We start from the raw sequence: 22,725 nt of genomic DNA on the forward strand, positions 1-22,725 counted from the left end.
GAAGGATGTAGAGCTCCCAGGAAATGTGGAGGTTGATGGGGTATGAAAAAACAAAGATAGAACAGTGTTTTTTGGGGGGTGGGGTTGGGACGACTGAGGAAGAGGACCAAGAGCTGGGTATGAAAGACAGGACAGTCTGGAGTCAAACCCTGAAAAGCCTTCTCTTTGCCCTTTGATAGGTGGCTATAGGACACCAAGCAAATACCACCATGCCTGAGCTGGCTCCCCATGTGGCCATGGAGGGAGCGAGTACTGATAGCCAAGGCACAGACGTGTGTTTACCATGCGAGCAAGTACTAAACCACCTCTCACAAGTGGGAGGGCTAGAAACTGCAGACTGGAACATTTTGCATAGTTCGGGCTCCTCAATATAAAACAAAACCACCTGTAGTTCAAAATTAAAATCAAACACCTTTATTCTAATACAAAGGAAAATACTCCCTAAGGTAGCACCTCCTTGTGGTATAAGCTTCAGAGAGCAGCAACGAGAGGGGCCTTGAACATTTATTTCAGCCACAGTCTCAAAGACAAGACTTGCGACAGTGTTGCCTTTCATGTCCTGCCTTTTATCACCCATGTCAGTTCAGCAAACAGTCAGGAGGGTAGAGAGGGTCCTTGTGTACCTGTAAAGTGCCCTCTGAGCAATGCAATGCTTAGCAAACACCAGGCTCACCAGGACCTTTGCAAACTTGCCCCACAGACAGGAGGTGGGGATATCAAGAAATGTATGACTTGAAAAAAAATCTCATGGTCTGGTGACTGAGTCAGTCAACCACAAATTCAGAGTGCGTTTTAGACCATTTGCTGTGACCTTCTGTGATTGAGTATAGGATAAATGTTTGGCTGATCAAGACTCAGGATTCTTCAAAGCACTGAGGAGCAGAATATGAGAATAGGTCAAAGAAAGCAAGAAAGTGGTGGAATCCAGCATGTAGGCATAAGAAGAGATCTGAGATGACCTTTGGGCCTCAGTTTCTTGGGGAAACTGAGGCCCAAAGTGCTCCAGTGGATTAAGTCCAGTAGAGATCTGTGGAATCAATCTTCACAGCTCTCACACTCTTGAAGTTAAGGGAAAAGTTAATATATTCAACCCACTTACACAATGCATTCATTATGTAAGTCCTAAAAGCAACTTTTCCCATCTTTACTTTTCGAGGATCAAAGATGATTTAAAAAGCAGAACAGCCACAATGAAGATAGAGCACTATAATCCAAGGAGTAGATTAACATGACCCTTTGTATCGAGATCCAAATTTAAAAAGGAGAATGAAAAAGCAAATATCCTGGATTTGTTGGCCTTGCCCAGGTATAGCACTTGCTTGGGAGAAGAGACTTTAGGATTTAAATATATGTTAGTTTTTCCTCTTTGCCTCAACAAATGTTGAAAATATAAACAAATTAATTTGGGGTCCCAAAGCTGTCTTATTAAAAATAAGCTCCTGATACAGGCCTATCTTTCAGAGGTTAACATCACAAAGAAGAGAAACCAGGAACCTTCTGGAATCCTTGAAAATGGTTCTAAAAAAATCTAGGTGGATGTAATTCCTGATATGAAGTACAGGGAGAACCTGGTAGCCAGCCACTTGACTGAACCAATCCATGGATTGGGCAGGGGAGGAGGGAGGGGGGAGGGCCTGGTACTTATCTGCAAAGGTGAATAAGAGTATGGGCCTTGGCATATTCTAGTGTTCGAGCAGGTGAGATTATGAGTGTGGTACTTCCAAATTCTTAACCTTAAGGCTGCCATCAAAAATCCTTGGCAGATAAATATTTCATTCCTGGAAAGCCATGTGAGGATCTTTTTTGTATTGCTAGAAGAAAAGTGGAGTGTGAGCTAGGGAAAGGGAAGGAGTAACGGTTTAGAAAGAAATAATTTATATGAAAATTCTCCACCGTCCCAGTATCTGAGGGAGAAGGCTGTGTGGCCAGAAGCCTAAGGAAGACAATCAGAACCAAAGACAATTCAGAATGAAACCTGTGAATCCCTCTTTTGAGCCTTGAATTCCTGAGAAGACTGTCTCCCTTGCCCAGCCTCTGTAGGTGCAGATATGAACCGGGACTTGGTGGAATGTTATGAGCCCAGTGCTCGGCAACCTGGGACCCACCTCCACACTCTCCAGAGACGCAGATCGCCTGAGCTGGCCTTTCAGGCTGGTCTTTGCAAGCTGGTCTGAGTATTTGGGTTCGGTCTCAGAATCACGGCGCTCAGGCCAGGTCCGCCGACCGTACCTCTTAGAGCCGTTCACGTACTTTGGTGGGACGCCATGTGGAGCAGCTGGAAATGAGAACAGAGACTTGGTGAGATACAGGCTCTCATGGATGAGTGCCTTTGAATGCACATGGACAATGTTGGGAAGAACACGAGAAAATCAAACTGTGGTGACTATGTTACCTCTGTGGGAGGTCAAGAAAGTTGAGGCTGGTGAGAGAGAGACTTTACACTATAAACTCTGTGTACTGCTTAAATGTTTTCAAGCATATTTTGCTATTGTCTATGTAATAAGAGATGAATAAAAATCTAGCTCTCTTGGCAAAGGGAAAACTTTCCCATGTTCAAACAGTATTTATTAGAGAACTGCAGCTCATTTCCCACGGGGACTTGCTTCAGGCTCCAGCTCAAAGGAGGGAGAAGCAGAATGTGACCTGTAGGAGGGACACGGGACCAAAGAGCCAGCTGGGAAAATGCCTCTGAAACTCAGCAGCAAATCTTGCATGTCTTGAGCAGAAACAGGCAAACCTAAAGTTTTGGGTGCATGGTAATCTCTGAAACTCTAAATGACTCCTGGTGCTTCTTTCTTCCCCATGCTTGGACAGAGCAGCCAGGACCTCTCAATCTGAGAAGAAACTGATGCTGACTCTAAGCCAAATTCTAGCATAAGTGTGCATGGTGGACAAGGCAAGAAAGAGAGGTTAGGGTTGAATGAGCGGCATGGCAGTCATGGTGGGACCCAGATTTCAGGGAGGAAACAACTAGAATGGGATGATATGAGAGAAAGGGCACACCAACAAGATAAGACCAGGCCAGAAAGAATGGAGAAGCATTTCCCTACAGATGTGTTTTGTCTCCCCCAAACAGAAGTCAAGCTCCATAAGGCCAAGTGTCACCTCGTTTAGTTCTTCTGAGCCCAAAAGGCTGGTCTATGGCTGCTGACCTTGGGATCACTCAAATGAAAAAGCTGGGTTGAACTAAGCCAACCAGGAGGGTGGTGATGCCAGGGACAGAACAGGGAATCTGGGGTGAGAGGCAAGTTTTAGGGGGGAAGATGCCCAGTTCTGCATGGGCCATGCTGAATGTGAAGTGACAACATGTAGGGTGACTAGATAATTCATTACCCTACTGGCACACTACTTTTTTAAAGGATGTACTGGGGCACGAACCCGGGACCTCATACATGGGAAGCAGGTGCTCAGCCATTGAGCTACATCTGTTTCCCAATGAGAGTTGGTTTTTTTATTGTTTTTATTTTTATTTTTTAAAAAGATTTATTTACTTATTTATTTCTCTCCCCACACTGCCCCTCACCCTGGTTGTCTGTTCTCTGTGTCTATTTGCTGCGTCTTTCTTCTTTGTCTGCTTCTGTTGTTGTCAGTGGCACGGGAACCTGTGTTTCTTTTTACTGCGTCATCTTGTGTCAGCTCTCAGTGTGGGCAGCACCATTCCTGGGCAGGCTGCACTTTCTTTCGTGCTGGGCGGCTCTCCTTACCGGGCGCATTCCTTGCGCATGGGGCTCCCCTACGTGGGGGACACCCCTGCGTGGCACGGCACTCCTTGTGTGCATCAGCACTGCACATGGGCCAGCTCCACACAGGTCACGGGGGCCCGGGGTTTGAACCATGGACCTCCCATGTGGTAGACGGACGCCTTAACCACTGGGCCAAGTCCGCTTCCCTTGATTGTTTTTAGGAGGTACTGTGGATTGAACCTGGAACCTTGTACATGGGAAGCAGGTGCTCAACCACCTGACCTACATCCGCTCCTGTTGCCACACTTAAAAAAAAAGATTTATTTCCCCTCCCCCTGCTCTGATGTTTTTGCTGTCTGTGTCCATTCGCTGAGTGATCTTCTGTACCTATTTCTCTTTTTATCTTCTCTTCTAATTTTTTCTCCTCTAGGATTCACTGGGATTTGATCCTGGAGACCTCTGATGTGGAGAGATGTTCCCTGTTAGCTGTGCCACCTCAGTTCCTGGTTTCTGCTGCACTTCACCTTGTCTCCCCCCTTGTCTATCTTTTGTTGTGTCATCATCTTGCTGCGTGACTCACCTGAGTGGGCACTGGCTCACTGCGGGCACTTGGCTCACCACACGGGCACTCAGCTCACCATGTGGGCACTGGCTTGCTGCGTACACAAGCTTTCTCTTCTTTTTCACCAAAAGGCCCTAGGGATCGAACCCAGGTCCTCCCATACGGTAGGCAGAAGCCCTATCACTTGAGCCACATCCGCTTCCGTGTTGGCACTTTTGAGAGTCATCAGGTTACTACTAGTAACCACCCTGGGACCACAGGTATAAATGAGGACTAGCCCACAGATTCTAATATGGACCTAGTGCTTGTGGAAATTGTCAGAGAGGAGAAGAACAACTCCAAGTTGGCAGAGATGAGATAAGAGAATGGGTGAGAAAATCTACCAGTAGCTCTGAAGAGGAAAATTGGAGAGAGAAGAATGCCTGGCATAGAGAAAGACTTTCAATGAAGAGCTGTCAAGAAAGTGAGTGAGCAGCAAGTTAACACAGGCTGCTTGTAGGTTATCTGTGGGTGGAGGAAGGCTCCTCCTCTTTCCTATTTACTTGAGAAAGCCCCTTGACGTGAAGTAAGAAAAGGGACATTCTTGTCAGGTGGGAAGTGAGACGCTACAGTTCATTTGGGAAATCACTTGGTGGAGCACTCAGAAGTGAATTCTCCACACGGCCCCTAAGTCCTCAGACATGCTATGGATGGATTCCCGTGCCAGCCCTCTCCATCCTACCATGGCCACTTCCTGGAGCTTGATTTGCTCAGCGCCATGCATGTAGCTCAGGTAAAATGTGAGTTTTTCTGCTTCCTAAGCCTAATTCTTCTTCCTTTCATTTCTCCTTGTAGCTTATCCCCAGGTCTGTTTAAAACCTCCATCATTCTCCTGAATGAATGCTTGGCTCTGTTAAGCTATTGCTCCACAATTCTAGCAAGTCAGCACTTCCCTTAGAATAATGAACTGCCCAGAAAAACACATGCTTCTTTCACAATATCCCCCAATGTCCTCATAAGAACAGTCCAAACAGATACTTGTACAGGAGCATTATTCACAGCCAAAGGCTGGGAAACACCCAAGTGTCTAGGAACAAATGAATGGATAAACAAAATGGAGTACCTATGCACAATGGAATATTATTTGGACTTAAGAAAGATTAAAGGTATGAGGCATGCTGCATCATGGAAGAACCATGAAAACATTATGCTCAGTGAAATAAGCAAGGCACATAAGGACAAATATTGTGTGAAATCACTTGTAAGAGAAGTCTAGAAATAGCTAATTCACAGAGATGAAATGTAGATTAGACGTTACCAGGGAGGAGTGGGGAAGGGAGGATGTTTGTCTGGGGGAAAAAAAGAGTATTACCATTTTTGAAAATTAAAATTGCCCAAAGATTTATTAATAGAAAATTCAGACACAAAATAGAAATGAGAAAGAACGCTGAAAAGCATGTTCCAATTAAGAGCCAGGAAATTCAATAGTATCTCTTTCTCTCCAGAGAAATGGAAAGAGGGCCGACTTTTTTATCAATTTTTATCAATGTTTTCTGTAACTCTGTAAGGATTTTATCAATGTTTTCTGTAACTCTTTAAGGATTTCTGTGGATTTAAAAAATTCACAGTCGTACAAAAAAACAGTCCCAAAGCATATCACCTCCCTCAGACTGGGAGAAATGCTACTACAGGAATGAGTGTCCATGCAGAAAGCTGGGACAGAAACAAGAAAGATGGAAGAACAAGTAGTGGGTAAGAGTGTATGAGGTGGTGTTAGGTATTCACAAAATCACAGGTATTGTATGCTCTGGGGGTTGGGACCACCTACAGCACCAGGCCAAGTATCAGAGTAGGCTCAAGTTCCTTTACAGTGTCTTTTCACCCAGTACCACATGCCCAGAGAGGGCACAGAGCACACTGCACGCCATCCAAACCCACAACCAGGACATCTGGAAGACAAAGAGTTGTGTCCTGATTTGAGTCTTTTGTAGACTCCCAAAATCCTATTCTTAAAGTGAACCCACCCCTGTGTCTGTAAACCCATTGTGGATGGGGCCTTTTCAACAGATTCAGTTAAGGGACTTTTGATTAAATCATTTTTGATTAGATTGCTTCAGTTAAGCGAAACACAGGGTGGGTCTTAATCTTTTATGGAATCCTATATAAATGGAGGAAGAGGGAGAGGAGAGGAAAAGCTGCCATGTAAGAGAGGCTTCCAGGATTGCCTGTGGCCATAGAAAGGCAAAGGAAAACCTGCAGTGACAGAGAGAAGCCACTGACAGACAGAGCAGCCTAAAGCAGAACAAGCTACAGGCACACCAGATCTCCCACAGCTGCAACTTGGTGAGACAGCATCTCTTGATGATGCCTTGATTTGGACATTTTCACAGCCTTGGAACTGTAAGTTTCTACCCTAATTAATTTCCATTATAAAAATCAACCCATTTCTGGTATTTTGCATTGGCAGCTTTGAACAAACAAAAAGAGGCTGCTATCTTGATTGTAAGAGTTAAAGCACATGCTGGGAAGCGGACAGGGCTCAATTGATAGTGTCTACCCACCATATAGGAGGTCCAGGGTTCGGGACCCAGGGCCTCCTGGCTCATTTGGTGAGCCTGCTGTGCACAAGGAGTGTGCCCCGCAAGGAGAGCCGCCCTGCGTGAAAAATGCAGCCCACCCAGGAGTGGCGCCACACACATGGAGAGCTGATGCAGCAAGATGACACAACAAAAAGAGACACAGATTCCTGGTGCCGTGTGAGGAATGCAAGCGGACACAGAAGAGCACATAGAAGAACAAACAATGAACGGACAAAGAGAGCAGACAATGGGGGAGGTGGGGGAAGGGGAGAGAAATAAATAGAATAAATCTGGGCCTCAGTTTCCTCATCTGACTAGTGTGCACAATAATGTCACAGGTAATTTGTGAGCCTTAAGTGGAAAAGATATACAATGTATGTAAAGCCCAATGCCTGACACACAGAAGACAATTTAAGTTCTCTTCCCTTTCACTTTCCACTCCTCTGCCCCAAGCTCCTCCAGTGCTGGCAGCCCATGCTCACCTCCTTTTACCTAAAGATCTCCCAGGCACTAGCATGAAGGGAAAGAGCTCTTGCCTCTGCCCCATGCTAATCAACAGCACCTTGTTACAGTTTGAAGTTTGTTTTTGAATCCAAAAGATTATATTCTTTTTCTTTCTCTCCCCTCCCCCACCCCCAGTCATCTGTTCTCTGTGTCCGTTTGCTGCGTGTTCTTGTTTTTGTCTGCTTCTGTTGTTGTCAGCGGCACGGGAATCTGTGTTTCTTTTTGTTGTCATCTTGTTGTGTCAGCTCTCCGTGTGTGTGGCGCCATTCTTGGGCAGGCTGCACTTTCTATCGCGCTGGGCAGTTCGCCTTAAGGGGCACACTCCTTGCATGTGGGCCTCCCCTAAGCAGGGACACCCCTGTGTGGCATGGCACTCCTTGCGTGCATCAGCACTGAGCATGGGCCAGCTCCACACGGGTCAAGGAGGCCCGGGGTTTGAACCGCGGACCTCCCATGTGGTAAACGGACGCCCTATCCACTGGGCCAAGTCTGCTTCCCTATATTCTTACACTAATCCATTCTATGGGTGTGGTACCCTTTGATTGCTTTAGATTCACTTTGATTAGATCACTTTCAATTAGATTGCCTTAGGGCATTTGACTGGAGTGAGGAGTGATGCAGGTTAGGTCTCTGCCCTCTTGCTGGGTCTTATATAAACTGAGAACACAGAGAAAGGAGACACAGAGAAAGGAAGGTGCCATCTTGATCCTGCCATGTGAGAAAGAGGACTGCAGGAATACAGGGAAGCCCTATATTCCGAGAGACTAAGAGATGTTCCAGAGTCTGGAATCAGCACAGTACAGAAGCATGGAAAAAGACAGCTTGAAGGGCTGGGCCCACGGAGCAGCTCAAGGCTGAAGACATGATGAGCCATATGCCTGATAGCCCACAGCTGGGCTCAGAAAGAAAATGGAGTAGCTGAGGCTGAGAAAGGAGGCCCAGAAGGAGACAAGCCCTATGTCTGATCACCCATAGCTGGGTTCCAGGAGATGGTGGGCCCAGAGGGGAAGGCAGGGACCTCAGTAGAGATTGGTTACCATCTTCCTCACCATGTAGCAGGAGGCCAGGATCACCAGTAGCTGACTTTGGTGAGAAATCTCTGCTGGTGCCTTGATTTGGACATTTTCACAGCCTTGGAACTGTAAGATTTTCCTCTAATAAAATTCCTATTATAAAAGCCAACTCATTTCTTGTACTTTGCATTGGCAGCCTCTGGCAAACTAAGACACACCTCCTCCATCTTCAACACGCCTGCCCCTCATGTAGGAGGTAAAGCACCCAGTCCCATTTCATTCATCCTCCTGACACTCATCAGAAGTAGCCCAGCATAGGGTTATGAAGCATGTTGGGTGGCTGCCCAACCGAGCAGTCACAACCAATGAGTGCATCAGTCCTCATTTCCCAACTCCCACCCCACAAACCTACACACATACTCCCCACTTTACCCTTCCCATATGGGAGCCTCCTCCAGAACTCTTCCACTGAGTCCTCTGTTCATCTCCCTCAACCTCCTGAATGGAACCAAAGCTAGGTGGCTTTCTCCCTGAAGATGTCTTCGCCCCTGGGGACACTGCTTCTACTTTTAAGTGCCATCTTGGTCCCACCAACCTCATTCCTGTAACAGTATTCTAATAAGTCATATTAGCACAGTACAATACTATAGTCTAAGACAAAATGTACATTTAAGTCTGTCCCTGGGCTGGTGGCAATCCTACCTGCTTTGACAACCCTCTTAATTCTTAAAATCTTTAACTCCTCCACATCCTTTAGGTAATTTTATCCTGTCCATGACCCTAACAGGTAGGTACAGCATATATTATCACTTGACACTATTTTATGAATAAGGAACTTAAAGAAGAAAAAACCTAAATGTTTTGTCCAAGATCACATGGCTAAGTAGTGATAGACAGTGGGGTGAAGAATTTAGTTTTCAGAACTGCCAGGTTCTTCAATTAGAATATTCAATTATACTCCAAAAAGGAAAAAATAAAGAAATGAAACTAAAGTCAAGAAGTAGAAATCCTCTTACCTGGTTCCACAGAACTGCTCTCTTCATCAGAGGGCTCAACCCCAGCATCTGATGACAACACTGCCACAAAGCCTTCCTTAAATTCCTCAAAGTTAACCTGGGTGAATTTAAGAAAAGAGAACGTATTTTACTTTCAATGGATCACATATTTAATCCATTAGCCTTTTGACTTTTTTCCTCTGTTGTAAACATCTTATTGTTGCCTTTTGCATTAAGAATATTCATTCCATTTTTTCAAATATTTGCTTATCAAGATTTTTAAAATGGGAAAATAGAATAATGAAAGTAAAAGCGGACCACGATTCAACCACCAAATAAAATTAACAATTTTTAAAAAATAAATAGGACTTCCGGCAAGATGGTGGCTGAGTGAGCTTGCCTTGCCATCTCTCCTGGGAAGAGGCAGCTGGGCACCGCTGGAGGTTCTCCGGGACCAGGCTTTTTCAGGATTTTTTCAGGGCAGGAAGTGTCTGGACATCGATTTGGTGAGAAGGTAATGGAAAGGACTGGTCTATAAGATATAATTTGGGACTTTTCAGGAGGGGGAGGCAAGATGGCGGCTGAGTGAACTTCCCGGTTACTAGCTCCTGGGGGGAATCGGCTGGGAGGCGTCGGAGACTCTTTGGGACCGGCTGTTTCGGGATTTTTCCTGGTCCGGAGGTGTCTGGACATCGATTTGGAGGGAAGGTAACAGAGAGGATCCATCTGTGAAATATACACGGAGATCCCAGCTATGTGTGGAGGACTCCCTCCTTGGGTAGGCGGAGCCGAGGCAGCTAGCACCGCGCGGAGCCCCGGCGGGCGGCGGCCAGGGTAGCCTAGCTGGGCCGAGGTGGGCAGCGGGCGGGGGATACGAGCCACGCCGCAGCGGGCAGCGAGCGTGAGAGCCAAGCCGAGCAGCGTTGCGCCGCAGCGGGCGGCGGGCGGGGGAACCGAGCCCAGCCGAGCCCAGTCGAACCCAGCCGAGCCGCGGCAGGACAGGAAGCCGAGCCCAGCCGAGCCCAGCTGAGCCCAGCCGCGCTGCGGTGGGCGGCGGGTGGGAGAGCCAAGCCGCGCTGTGCCGTGGTGGGCGGTGGGTGGGAGAGCCGAGCCGCGCTGAGCCGCCCGGGCAGCGGGCGAGGGAGCCGAGCCCAGCCGAGCCTAGCTGCACCGCGGCGGGCGGCGGGCGAAGGAGCCGAGCCCAGCCGAGCCTAGCCGCGCTGCGGCGGGCGGCGGGCGGGAGAGCCGAGCCGCGCTGCGCCGCGGCGGCGGGCGGTGGGCGGGGAAGCCGAGTCCGGCCAAGCCCGGCTGAGCCGCGGCGGGCAGGGGGGCCGGGCCCAGCTGAGCTCGGCCGAGCCCAGCCGCGCCACGCCGGGCGGCGAGCGGGAGAGCCGAGCCGTGCTGTGCCGCGCCGGGCGGCGGGCGGGAAAGCCGAGCCCAGCCGAGCCCAGCCGAGCCGCGGCGGGAGGGGAAGCCGAGCCCAGCCGAGCCCAGCCGAGCCGCGGTGGGCGGCAGGCGGGGGACCCGAGCCCAGCCGAGCCCAGCCGAGCCCAGCCGAGCCACGGCGGGCGGCGGGCGGGGGACCGGAGCCCAGCTGAGCCCAGCCGAGCCTGGTGGCGGGGTTTCTGTTCTTTGTTTTTTATTTTTTTATATATTTTTTTTGTTTTTTATTTTTTTTTGTTGTTGTTGTTGTTGTTGTTCTTTTTTTTTTTTTCAATCCTCTCTTTTTTGTCCCCAATATTCTTCTTATACTATTTTACCTTAACAATACAATAGGTCCTACAGGAAATACCTCACATTTGCTGGGTTTCCTCACCCTCCACTGCCTCATTTCTCTGTGAATAGATTTAGCTTATCTACACTATCTCCTTTCCCCTACAACTTGATACCCTCCACCATCTGCTATCTCTCCTATATTCCATCTCCCTTTCTTTGATCCACAAAGTGTCTAACTCTTAATTTCTAATACCTTTGTTTAGTTTTCCATCTGGTATTCGTCCCTGAAACTATTACCTTTCTTTTCTCTTTCCCTCTCTCACGAAAACAATAGCCTCTTAGTACGTACCACATTCCTCCCATATTCAGTCGTCCACCTCATTATAGGTACTTTCCTACTACTATAACTCTACACAATTTACATGATCTAACCTCCATCCTCCCAGAACTCATATTGTTGCTTTGTAAACATATATCACCAATACTACTTCACATTTTTTCCTTCCTTACACAATTGACTTTCCCCAGCACTAATACTTTCCTTTAAAGTGAGCTTAACTAGCAATAAGAAATTGGAATAAGAAGAACAAAGTGACAAAGAGAAGATATAACACTTATGCAAAAACAACAGCTAATTAATCTCCAAGACTAGACAAAGAAGCTAAGGAACTGATTAAACCTGTCAAGAAAAAATGTTGACAAGACAGCAACAAAAATCTACAAACCAAACCAGTAATCAGGAAAACATGGCTGAATCCAATCAACGAACTGAAAATCAGGAAGGGGGGCAGGACTTCGCACAAGCAATGAAAGATCTCAGAACACTTATCACCGACAAATTTGATGAAGTAATGAAAGAGGTTAACAGCGTGAAGACAACACTTGGAGGAGAAATTGCAGACATGCGCAAAAAAATAACAGATATGATGGAAATGAACACCACAATTCAAGAAATCAAAAATACACTTGCAGCAAATATCAGCAGACTAGAAGAGGCAGAGCAGAGAATTAGTGATGTGGAAGACAGTGCATTGGAAATCAAACAGATAGTAGAAGTGGTCAATAAAAAGGTAGAAAAAATCCAGATAGGACTTAGGGACCTGAATGATAACGCAAAACGCTCAAACATACGTATTATAGGCATTCCAGAAGGAGAAGAGAAGGGAAAGGGGTCAGAAGGAGTGTTGCAGGAAATAATGAATGAAAACTTCCCAAATCTACTGAAAGAGACAGATGTACATATCCAAGAAGCACAGCGCACTCCACTGGTCATAAACCCCAACAGGCCCACCCCAAGACATATACTTGTCAAATTATCCAATGCTCAAGACAAAGAAAAAATTCTAAAAGCAGCAAGAGAAAAGAAAACCATCACATACAAGGGAAACTCCATAAGATTAAGTGCTGATTTCTCATCTGAAACAATGGAGGCAAGAAGGCAGTGGTATGATATAGTCAAGGTACTAAAGGAAAAAAATTTCCAACCAAGAATACTCTATCCAGCTAAACTAGCATTCAAAAATGATGGAGAGTTCAAAATATTCACAGATAAACAGAAACTGAAAGAGTATATCAACAAGAAACCTCCCCTTCAAGAAATTCTTAAGGGAATTCTGCAGGAAGAAAGGAAAAAACAGGACAGTCAGAGATGGAGGAGAGTGTAAAAGCAACAAGAAAGACAAAAATAGAAGGGGAAAATAAAATAATACAAACAAAATATAACAAACACAAATCCAACCAAAATATGGCTACCACAAATAACTCTCTAAACGTAATAACACTGAATGTCAACGGATTAAACTCACCTATCAAAAGATTCAGACTGGGACACTGGATAAGGAAATACGACCCATCTATATGCTGCCTACAAGAGACACATCTTAGACCCAGAGACTCATGGAGGTTGAAAGTGAATGGCTGGAAAACAATCATACAAGCAAACAACAACCAAAAAAAGGCAGGAGTAGCTATATTAATATCAGACAAAATAGACTTTAAATGCAAAACAATTGTGAGAGACAAAGAAGGATACTATATTTTAGTGAAAGGGACAATTTGTCAAGAAGATCGAACAATCATAAATATTTATGCTCCTAACAAGGGCGCCTCTAAATATGTGAGGCAAACGCTGGAAAAACTAAGTGAAAGAATAGATGCATCTACAATTATAGTGGGGGATTTTAATACACCACTATCAACTCTGGACAGAACATCTCAAAAGAGAATCACTAAAGAAACAAAACATTTGAACAGTATATTAGAAGAGCTGGATCTAATAGACATATATAGATCATTACACCCAAACACAGCAGGATATACATTTTTCTCAAGCGCACATGGAACATTCTCCAAGATTGACCATAAGCTAGGCCACAAAGAAAGGCTTAATGAATTCAGAAAGATCGAAATCATACAAAACAATATCTCTGACCACAGTGGAGTCAAGCTGGAAATTTGCAAGGGACAGAGACCCAGACTTCACACGACAATTTGGAAATTAAACAGCACACTCTTAGAAAAACAGTGGGTCAAAGAGGAAATCTCAAAAGAAATCAATGACTACCTTGAAACAAATGATAATGATAACACAACATACAAAATTTATGGGATGCAGCAAAAGCGGTACTGAGAGGGAAGTTTATAGCCATAAATTCATATATCAAAAAAGAAGAAAGAGCAGAAATTGAAGAATTAACTGCACATTTGAAGGAATTAGAAAAACAACAACAAAGTAACCCAACAGGAAGAAGAAGGAAGGAAATAACAAAGATAAGAGCAGAACTAAATGAAATAGAAAATAAGAAAGCACTTGAAAAAATAAACAAGACCAAGAGCTGGTTTTTTGAGAAGATCAACAAAATTGACAAACCTTTAGCGAGACTAACAAAGAAAAAAAGAGAAAAGATGCAAATACACAAAATAAGAAATGAGAAAGGTGATATCACCACTGACCCCACAGAAATAAAGACTATCATAAGAGGATACTTTGAAAAACTATATTTCAACAAAAACGACAATTTAGAGGAAATGGACAAATTCCTAGAAATACATAAGCAGCCCATACTGACGAAAGAAGAAATTGATGATCTTAACAAACCAATCACAAGCAGAGAGATAGAATCAGTTATTAAAAATCTCCCAACTAAGAAGAGCCCAGGGCCAGACGGCTTCACAGGTGAATTCTACAAAACATTCCGGAAAGAACTAACACCAATCCTGTTGAAACTATTCCAAAAAATCGAAACAGAAAGAACACTGCCTAATTCCTTCTATGATGCCAACATTACCCTAGTACCAAAGCCAAACAAAGACACCACAAGATAGGAAAATTACAGACCAATTTCTCTAATGAACCTAGATGCAAAAATACTTAAAAAAATACTTGCTAATCGTATTCAACAACACATTAAACGAATTATACACCATGACCAAGTGGGATTTATTCCAGGTATGCAAGGATGGTTCAACATAAGAAAATCAATCAATGTAATACACCATATAAACAGATTGAGAGAAAAAAACCACATGATTATATCTATAGATGCAGAAAAGGCATTTGACAAAATACAGCACCCCTTCCTGATAAAAACACTCCAAAAGATCGGAATAAAAGGAAACTTTTTGAACATGATAAAGAGTATATATGAAAAACCGAAAGCCAACATTGTTTACAATGGCGAAGTCCTGAAAGCCTTCCCTCTAAACTCAGGAACAAGACAAGGATGCCCATTGTCTCCGCTCCTATTTAACATTGTCTTGGAAGTACTGGCTCGAGCACTGAGACAAGAACCAGATATAAAAGGCATTCAAATTGGAAGGGAAGAAGTCAAAATTTCATTATTTGCAGATGACATGATCCTATATATAGAAAACCCTGAGAGATCTACAACAAAGCTCCTAGAACTCATAAATGAGTTTAGCAAAGTCGCAGGTTATAAGATCAATGCGCAAAAATCAGTAGCATTTCTATACACCAATAATGAGCAAGATCAGGAGGAAATCAAGAAACAAACACCATTCACAATAGTAAATAAAAAAATCAAATACTTAGGAATAAATTTAACTAAAGAGGTAAAAAACTTATACATCGAGAACTATACAAGATTGTTCAAGGAAATCAAAGAAGACCTAAATAAATGGAAGAATATTCCCTGTTCATGGATAGGAAGACTGAATATTATTAAGATGTCTATCCTACCAAAACTGATCTACACATTCAATGCAATCCCAATAAAAATCAACACAGCCTTCTTTAAGGAACTAGAAAAACTAACTATGAAATTTATTTGGAATAAAAAGAGGCCCCGAATAGCCAAAGACATATTGAAAAAGAAAAACGAAATAGGAGGAATCACACTTCCTGACTTCAAAACATACTACAAAGCTACAGTAGTGAAAACAGCATGGTACTGGCATAAGGAGAGACACACAGACCAATGGAATCGAATTGAAAGTTCAGATATAGAACCTCATGTATATAGCCATATAATATTCGATAAAGCCACCAAACCCTCTCAACTGGGAGAGAATGGCCTATTCAACAAATGGTGCCTGGAGAACTGGATAGCCATATGTAGAAGAATGAAAGAGGATTACCATCTCACACCTTATACAAAGATCAACTCAAGATGGATCAAAGACCTAAATATAAGAGCCAAGACCATAAAGACCTTAGAAAGCAGTGTAGGGAAACATCTACAGGACCTTGTAATAGGAAATGGCTTCATGAATATCACACCAAAAGCACGAGCAGCAAAAGAACAAATAGATAAATGGGACTACCTCAAAATTAAAGCCTTCTGCACCTCAAAGGAGTTTGTCAAGAAAGTAAAAAGGGAACCCACACAATGGGAGAAAATATTTGGCAACCATATATCTGATAAGAGACTTATAACTTGCATATATAAAGAACTCATATATCTCGAAAACAAAAAGATAAACAACCCATTTAAAAAATGGGAAAAAGATTTAAACAGACACTTCTCCAAAGAAGAAATACAAATGGCTAAAAAGCACATGAAAAAATGCTCCAAATCCCTAGCTATCAGGGAAATGCAAATCAAAACTACAATGAGATACCATCTTACTCCCATAAGATTGGCAGCCATGAAAAAAACAGTAGAATACAAATGCTGGAGAGGATGTGAAGAAAGGGGAACACTCATCCATTGCTGGTGGGAATGCAGAAGGATCCAACCATTCTGGAGGACAGTTTGGCGGTTTCTCAAAAAATTATCCATAGATTTGCCATATGACCCAGCAATACCACTGCTGGGTATATACCCATCAGATCTGAAAACAAGGACACAAACCGATATATGTACACCAATGTTCATAGCAGCATTGTTCACCATCGCCAAAAGTTGGAATCAACCCAAAAGTCCATCAACAGATGAGTGGATCAATAAAATGTGGTATATACACACAATGGAATACTACTCAGCTGTAAGAACCAATACACTACAATCGCACGTGATAACATGGATGAACCTTGAGAATCTTATGTTGAGTGAAGCAACCCAGGCATTGAAGGACAAATACTATATGACCTCAATGATATGAAATAAGTTAACTGCCTCAGAGAGCTAGAGTCTGGAAAAGTGGCTTACTGGAAATCGGGGGGTGGAGGAAGGATGTGAGTTAATGTCTGTAGGGGTGGAATCTGTGATGAGCTGGGGGTAAGTATGAGCACAAAGAAGGGACAAAATGGGGGCAAGGGGTTACCTTCGGGTGGGGTTTTCTGGGTTTGAGGGGGGCTGGGGATGGGAAGAGGGGTAATATGGTCCAAGAAATAGGTGGGAGGGAGGGGCAACATACAAACATGGGAGAGTGCCAGAAGTTCGTTGAGAACTAAATGTTGAGTAAAACGTATCAAAGTATAAGTAGGAGGGTTACCTGGTTAGGACGCTCAGGGGGTATGGTCTGATGCGGGATGGACTCCGGAGGGAATAGCTGAAGGCTCATTTTGCCAAGGTGGGTTCTACCATTGGGTGGGGTGGACCCATATCCTTGGGAAGACTAATGCCGTCGAATAGAGAGAACTGTATCTCTCGTGAGAAAGGACGGCTCCCAGGGCATTAGATTGGCAGGCGTTGTGGGCCCTAAGGGGAGGGGAAAATGGACGTGCAATGGATGGAACAAAGGTAAATAAGGGGGCAAAAGAGGAGTTATGTGAGAGTACACGAGGATGAATATAAAACAGCTAATATTACACCAAAAACATATAGGGGACGACAGACTAATAATGAAAACCATAAGACAAAACATAGGATAACTAAAAAATTTAGAAAACTGTACAACCTAAAGTATGGACCACATAGTAAGCACAAATGTTACCTTGTTTGAAAACTATGGTTTCGGAATCTGTACATCAGTTTCAGGAAATATGATATGAATAAGTTAAAAGATTATTGCTGTGGAAGGGAAAAGGTTTTATGGTGGATCTGGGGAAATACTGTATATTGTATATATGAATTTTGGTGATCTAAGACTCTTCTGAAGCTGACATTATGTTGGGATTCACTTTACGGGAAGTTTTGGATCACAGAGTGGTTCAACAATGGCAGAGGAGGAATACTGATATGGGATGTTATTGACAGGATATATATGGTTGACATGGAGTTATACAGGGCATATGCCCAGGGTATATGGTAATGTCTATATATACTCATAGTGGAAACAATTAAAAACAACAGCTGGGGGGGGTACTGGGCTCCTGGCCGGGGGGGTCACTGTTGTGGGCCCTGGGAGAGCAGCGGCAATCCTCCAGGTGCAACTGCAAGAACCAGGAAGGAAGGAGGGCCCAACAGTGGGCTCTTGATACTAATGGCTACACTTTTGAGCCTATGCACCTGCAATAAGAACAAGGCCTAGAGTAGCATTGTGCCTGGGGGTTTCCTCCTGACAGCCTTCATGTTACTCAAATGTGGCCACTCTCACAGCCAAACTCAGCGTGTAGATGTGATGCATTCCCCCCAGCGTGGGACACGACACCCGGGGATGAGCCTCCCTGGCACCGAGGGATCACTACCACATACCAGCTGAAGAAGCAACTAGAAAATGACCTTGAATTAAAGATTCAATGCGGAACAGCAGAATATACCTGTCTACATATAATAACATGACTTCGGGAAGCGGTTTGACCTAATGTAAGGGGGAAATGGAAAGGAGAAATGAGATTATAAGGCTGTGAGTTTCTAAAAAAGAGTCTGGAGGTTGTCAGAAGGAATAGCCCTATGTACAACTGAACAGAGTCTAAGAGACAGATAAGGTAGATACAACCCCAGGTATTGGTTCTTTTAAGGGATAAAGAGACCCACGGGTTCTATGGTCATGGCAGAAGGGGTTCACTGCCATGACAGATGGCCCTTCTTTGGAGCTGGTGTTTCTGCGTGATGCAAATGGACTCAGAGGGGATCTCTTTTCACAAGACTTGCATGCTACTTTATTGGAATTGTAGTTGGTGCTGGGTTTAAGATATATGTAGGGGATTTGAATCTCTGGACTGATAATATGACACCCAGGCCCAGAGCCTCAACAGACTTCAGCTCCTACACTTTGACTTATTGGACTTACTCCACTCAGCTAACATGGAGTTGAAGAAGGTCAACCACCACAACATGGAGCCTAGAGTGTCTACAACTAGAAGCGGGAAGAGTGCATCCAGTACCCATGTGGAATCTAGCCCTCACTTGACATAGGTGTGCAATGGACACAACCAATCCAATGTCCACAGAGAAAATGTGGAATGGGTGTGGGAACGGTAGCCATGGGGGCTGCTGGGTGTGGGGAACGGGAGGAAGAGATGAGATGTGGAGGCGTTTTCGGGACGTGGAGTTGTCCTGGATAGTGCTTCATGGACAATTACGGGACACTGTAGATCCCCCCAGGGCCCACTGGATGGAACGTGAGAGAGTCTGGGCTATGATGTGGACCATTGACTATGGGGTGCAGTGATGCTCAGAGATGAACTTACCAGGTGCAATGGATGTATCATGATGATGGGAGAGAGTGTTGCTGTGGGGGGAGTGGGGGGCAGGGGCGGTGGGGTTCAATGGGACCTCATATATTTTTTTTAATGTAATTAAAAAAAATAATAAATATTTAAAAAAAAAATAAATAAATAGAACATAACTAGAAAAAAAAACTACAGAAAAGAGAAGCAGGAAGCAGATGTGGCTCAAGTGATTGGGCTCCCATCTACCATATGGAAGGTGCTAGGTTCTATTTCTGGGGCCTCCTGGTGAAAAGCAAGCTGGCCTGCGTGACGCGGAGAGCTGGTGCAACAAGATGACTCAACAAAAAGAGATGCAGAGGAGAGACAGTGAAAGACACAACAAACCAAGTGATTGAGTGCCTCTCTCCCATGCTGGAAGGTCTGAGGATCAGTTACCGGTGCCTCCTAAAGAGAAGATGAGAAGACAAGCAGACACAGAAGAACGTGCAGCAAATGGACACAGAGAGCAGACAGTGAGCACAAGTGGTGGGGAGGGGGGGTGCGGAGGCTAAATAAATAGTCTTTTAAAAAAAAGAGAAGCTTGATGACCATAAAACATTAATGTACATAAAGAAAACATTCATGCCATCCCAGCCCATTGAGAAATAGAACACTGCCAACACATCAGAAGGTCCCCTCCGCCCACGTTATTGTCTTGATTATATCTTCTGCCCTGTCTCATTCTGATTTTATGATTATAATGTCCTTGCTTTACTATACCACATTTGTATGTATTATATGCTTTAGTTGTGCTTCTTTTTGAATTGATTTAAATGCAATCATATGTATACATTCGTTTGTCTTCTTTGGCTCAATATTACTTCTGTAAGTTTCATCTGAATTGCAATCTCTAATCCTTTCATTTTCTCTGCTGTATAGTATTCCATTACTCTGCAGTAATTTATTAATACATGCTCTAGACATTCAAACTGTTTCTGTTTTTTAGCTATTAAAAACAAGATTGCCTTGAGCATTATTGCAAATGTGGCTGGAAGAGGTTTCTCTAGAGTTTATACCTAAGAATGGAATTGCTAGGCCATAGGATATTCATTTACATCCTCTTGGTGACTTGAACCTTTTATCATTATAAAATAACCTTCTTTACTCCAGCCATGCTTTATACCTTAATGTCTACTTTCTCTAATATCAAAAAATGACACCAGCTTTCTTTTGGTTAGTATTTATGTGAAATATCTTTTTCCCTAAATTTTTCAATTTTTTATATCCTTATGGTTTAGATTTATCTTATACAGTTGAATTTTCTCCCCTAATCTAATAATCTTTATCTTTTGACTAGAACATTTAGTTTCTTTGTATTTCATGTAAATCCTGATATTTTAGATTTATATCTGTATCTTCTATTTTAGTTTCTGCTTTCTATTTTAGTTTCTGTTTTCTTTCCTCCCTTTGAATTCACTGAATACTTTTTATGATTTCATTTTTCTCTTTATTAATTTAGGAGTTATAAGCTATAAATCTATTTCTATTCTTTTACTGTTTACCCTAGAAATAGATAAATTAAGTTTATCCAAGTTTACTATTAATCAGTAGTTTTACCCTCTTCCATGACAGTACAAAGTCTGTGTACACTTTACCTCCATTTACCACACTCTTAACTTTTATGCCTTTGTTATCATATATTTTAATTCTATATATTCTAGCCCTCCCACAATTTTTTTTTAATATAGTCAATGTTCATTTAGAATTATTCATAGTTTTCATTTCTTCTTGCATCTCTGATCTTCAACCTGGGGTAATTTTCCATCCTTTAGAATTTTCTTTATGTTGGATATGCTGATGCTAACCTCTCTTAAAGTCTGTCTGAAATATTTTTATTTCACTTTTACTCTTGAGGGATATTTTTCCTTTGTATGAAATTCAGGTTGGTAGCTACTGTTTTCTGGCACACTGAAGTTATCACTCTACTGGCTTCCATTGTTGTATTTGAGAAGTCAGTTGTCAATTTCACTGTGATATGTCTTTTTAACCTGGTTGCTTTATTATTTTTATTATTAAACTTTTCATTTTGAGATATAGATTCACATACAGTTGTAAGATAAAATACAGAGAGATCCTGTGTACCCATCTCTACCTGTTTTTACGATGTTTTTGTTTTCTCTTATTTTCACAATAATATGGCCAGGTATGGATTTCTTTCTCTTTGTTCTGCTTAGTATACTATAGGCTTTTGGAATTCAAGAATTATGCTTCATCAGTTCTAAATTTTTTTTCAGCTATTATTTCTTTGAATTATGCCCCATATTCTGCTTTCCCCCTAGGACTCTGATTAAAGGGATGTTGGAAACTTCTTACTCTATCTTTACTTTCTCTTTTAAAAATATATTCATGCTACATTCTGGATGATTCCAGTTTGTGAATCCTCTTTTCATCTGTGTCTCATCTGCTGTTAAACTCTTCCACTTAGTTGTAATATTGGTCATCATACTTTTTAGTTCTAGAAGCTCTATTTGGTTCTTTGTTCAGATTTATTATATTACTTGTTAAGAGTTCCCACTTCCCTGTACTTTCAAGTTTGTCTTTTATTTCGTCTAACATAGTAATCACAGTTAAAAAAAAAAAATCTTGTGCCCAGTAATTCTTCTTGCTCATCCTATCTTGTTTGTGTACCTTGTTATTATTGATTGTGCAGTGGTCATTGTTTGACTATAACCTGGAAATAATTTCACACTCAAGTGATGACATTCTCCTCAAGAGAGGATTTTTTTTCTTCTTTTGTCAGGCATCAGAAGGCACTATCTCTAAAATACCACCTTAACTGTACCAGACTTAACTGTAAGTCTTGAAGTACTCTAGACTACCAAGGACACACAGCCTAGAAGCAAAAAGGCACAATGAATGGCTGATTCATCCTTCTCATAAAAAGTATTACCCTTTAGGTTTCTCCCTTAAATTTGGGATTGGTTTATAATCCCTTTAATTTGGGATTGGTTTATCCCTTGAGGAGCCTGGGTTTTGAAAAATATCTCCCATGTCCTGTGAGGCTCCCAACAACCACAGATCAATTTCATAGCTGCTTATTTAAAGATCAGAAAATATTCTCAGGCCAAATGCAGCTTTGTGTGCTAGGCTTATCTTCCTGCATTCTTAGCACAGATTTTCAGACTGGTAATTTCTCACTTTTATTTGTTCTTTAATGTTTAAAAAATTTTTGTCTTTACTACTTTCACTTTTTTAGTAGTCCTTGGTGGACAGTTGCCCTGAGTTTTGCTCATTTGACATATGAGATTATGTGAAGCCTCTTCAGGTTTTTGAGGGCCGTATAAGATATCAGCATATGAATCTACCAATATTTATTTAATTAATCCCACATTGAAAAGTGTTTCAATCTGTTGCTTCACACAATGCTGCAGTGAATAACCTTACAAACATTTCATTTCAAATGAAGAGAAAATGTTTCTTTCATCTATGCATCCCTAGCATCTGGATGTTACCTAGCATGTAATAAGTGCTCAAAAAGTACTTGTTGAATAAATGGATGCATAAATAAAGGACAATTTTCTTGAGCTAATCACAGGTTTCTTTTGTGTCTTTGATAATAATTATTAGTTGGCCTTCTTCCATCAAACAACAGTGAAACTTGATGAACAAGTTTGGTACCAACTTGGCTTATTTTGACTATGTATGTATATTTCCTTTTGTCCTTATGCCCTTCAACTCTCATAAAAGAAAGAGAAAAG

General features: G+C 42.7%; 1 protein-coding gene across 15 annotated transcripts in view; it reads right to left on the reverse strand.

The window, feature by feature from the left end:
- NINL (ninein like) overlaps positions 1-22,725 on the reverse strand; it is a 235,660-nt gene that overhangs the window by 76,200 nt on the left and 136,735 nt on the right. For all 15 annotated transcript variants that reach the window (XM_058286791.1, XM_058286804.2, XM_058286802.2 and 12 more), the window contains 2 exons: positions 9,337-9,433; positions 2,106-2,275 (listed from right to left, as the gene is read on the reverse strand). In XM_058286791.1, coding sequence (XP_058142774.1) covers positions 2,106-2,275; positions 9,337-9,433 — 267 coding nt within the window. The remainder of the gene's footprint in view (positions 1-2,105; positions 2,276-9,336; positions 9,434-22,725) is intronic.

The sequence above is a fragment of the Dasypus novemcinctus genome, chromosome 24 (genome assembly GCF_030445035.2).
Source record: "Dasypus novemcinctus isolate mDasNov1 chromosome 24, mDasNov1.1.hap2, whole genome shotgun sequence".
Lineage (NCBI taxonomy): Eukaryota > Metazoa > Chordata > Mammalia > Cingulata > Dasypodidae > Dasypus > Dasypus novemcinctus.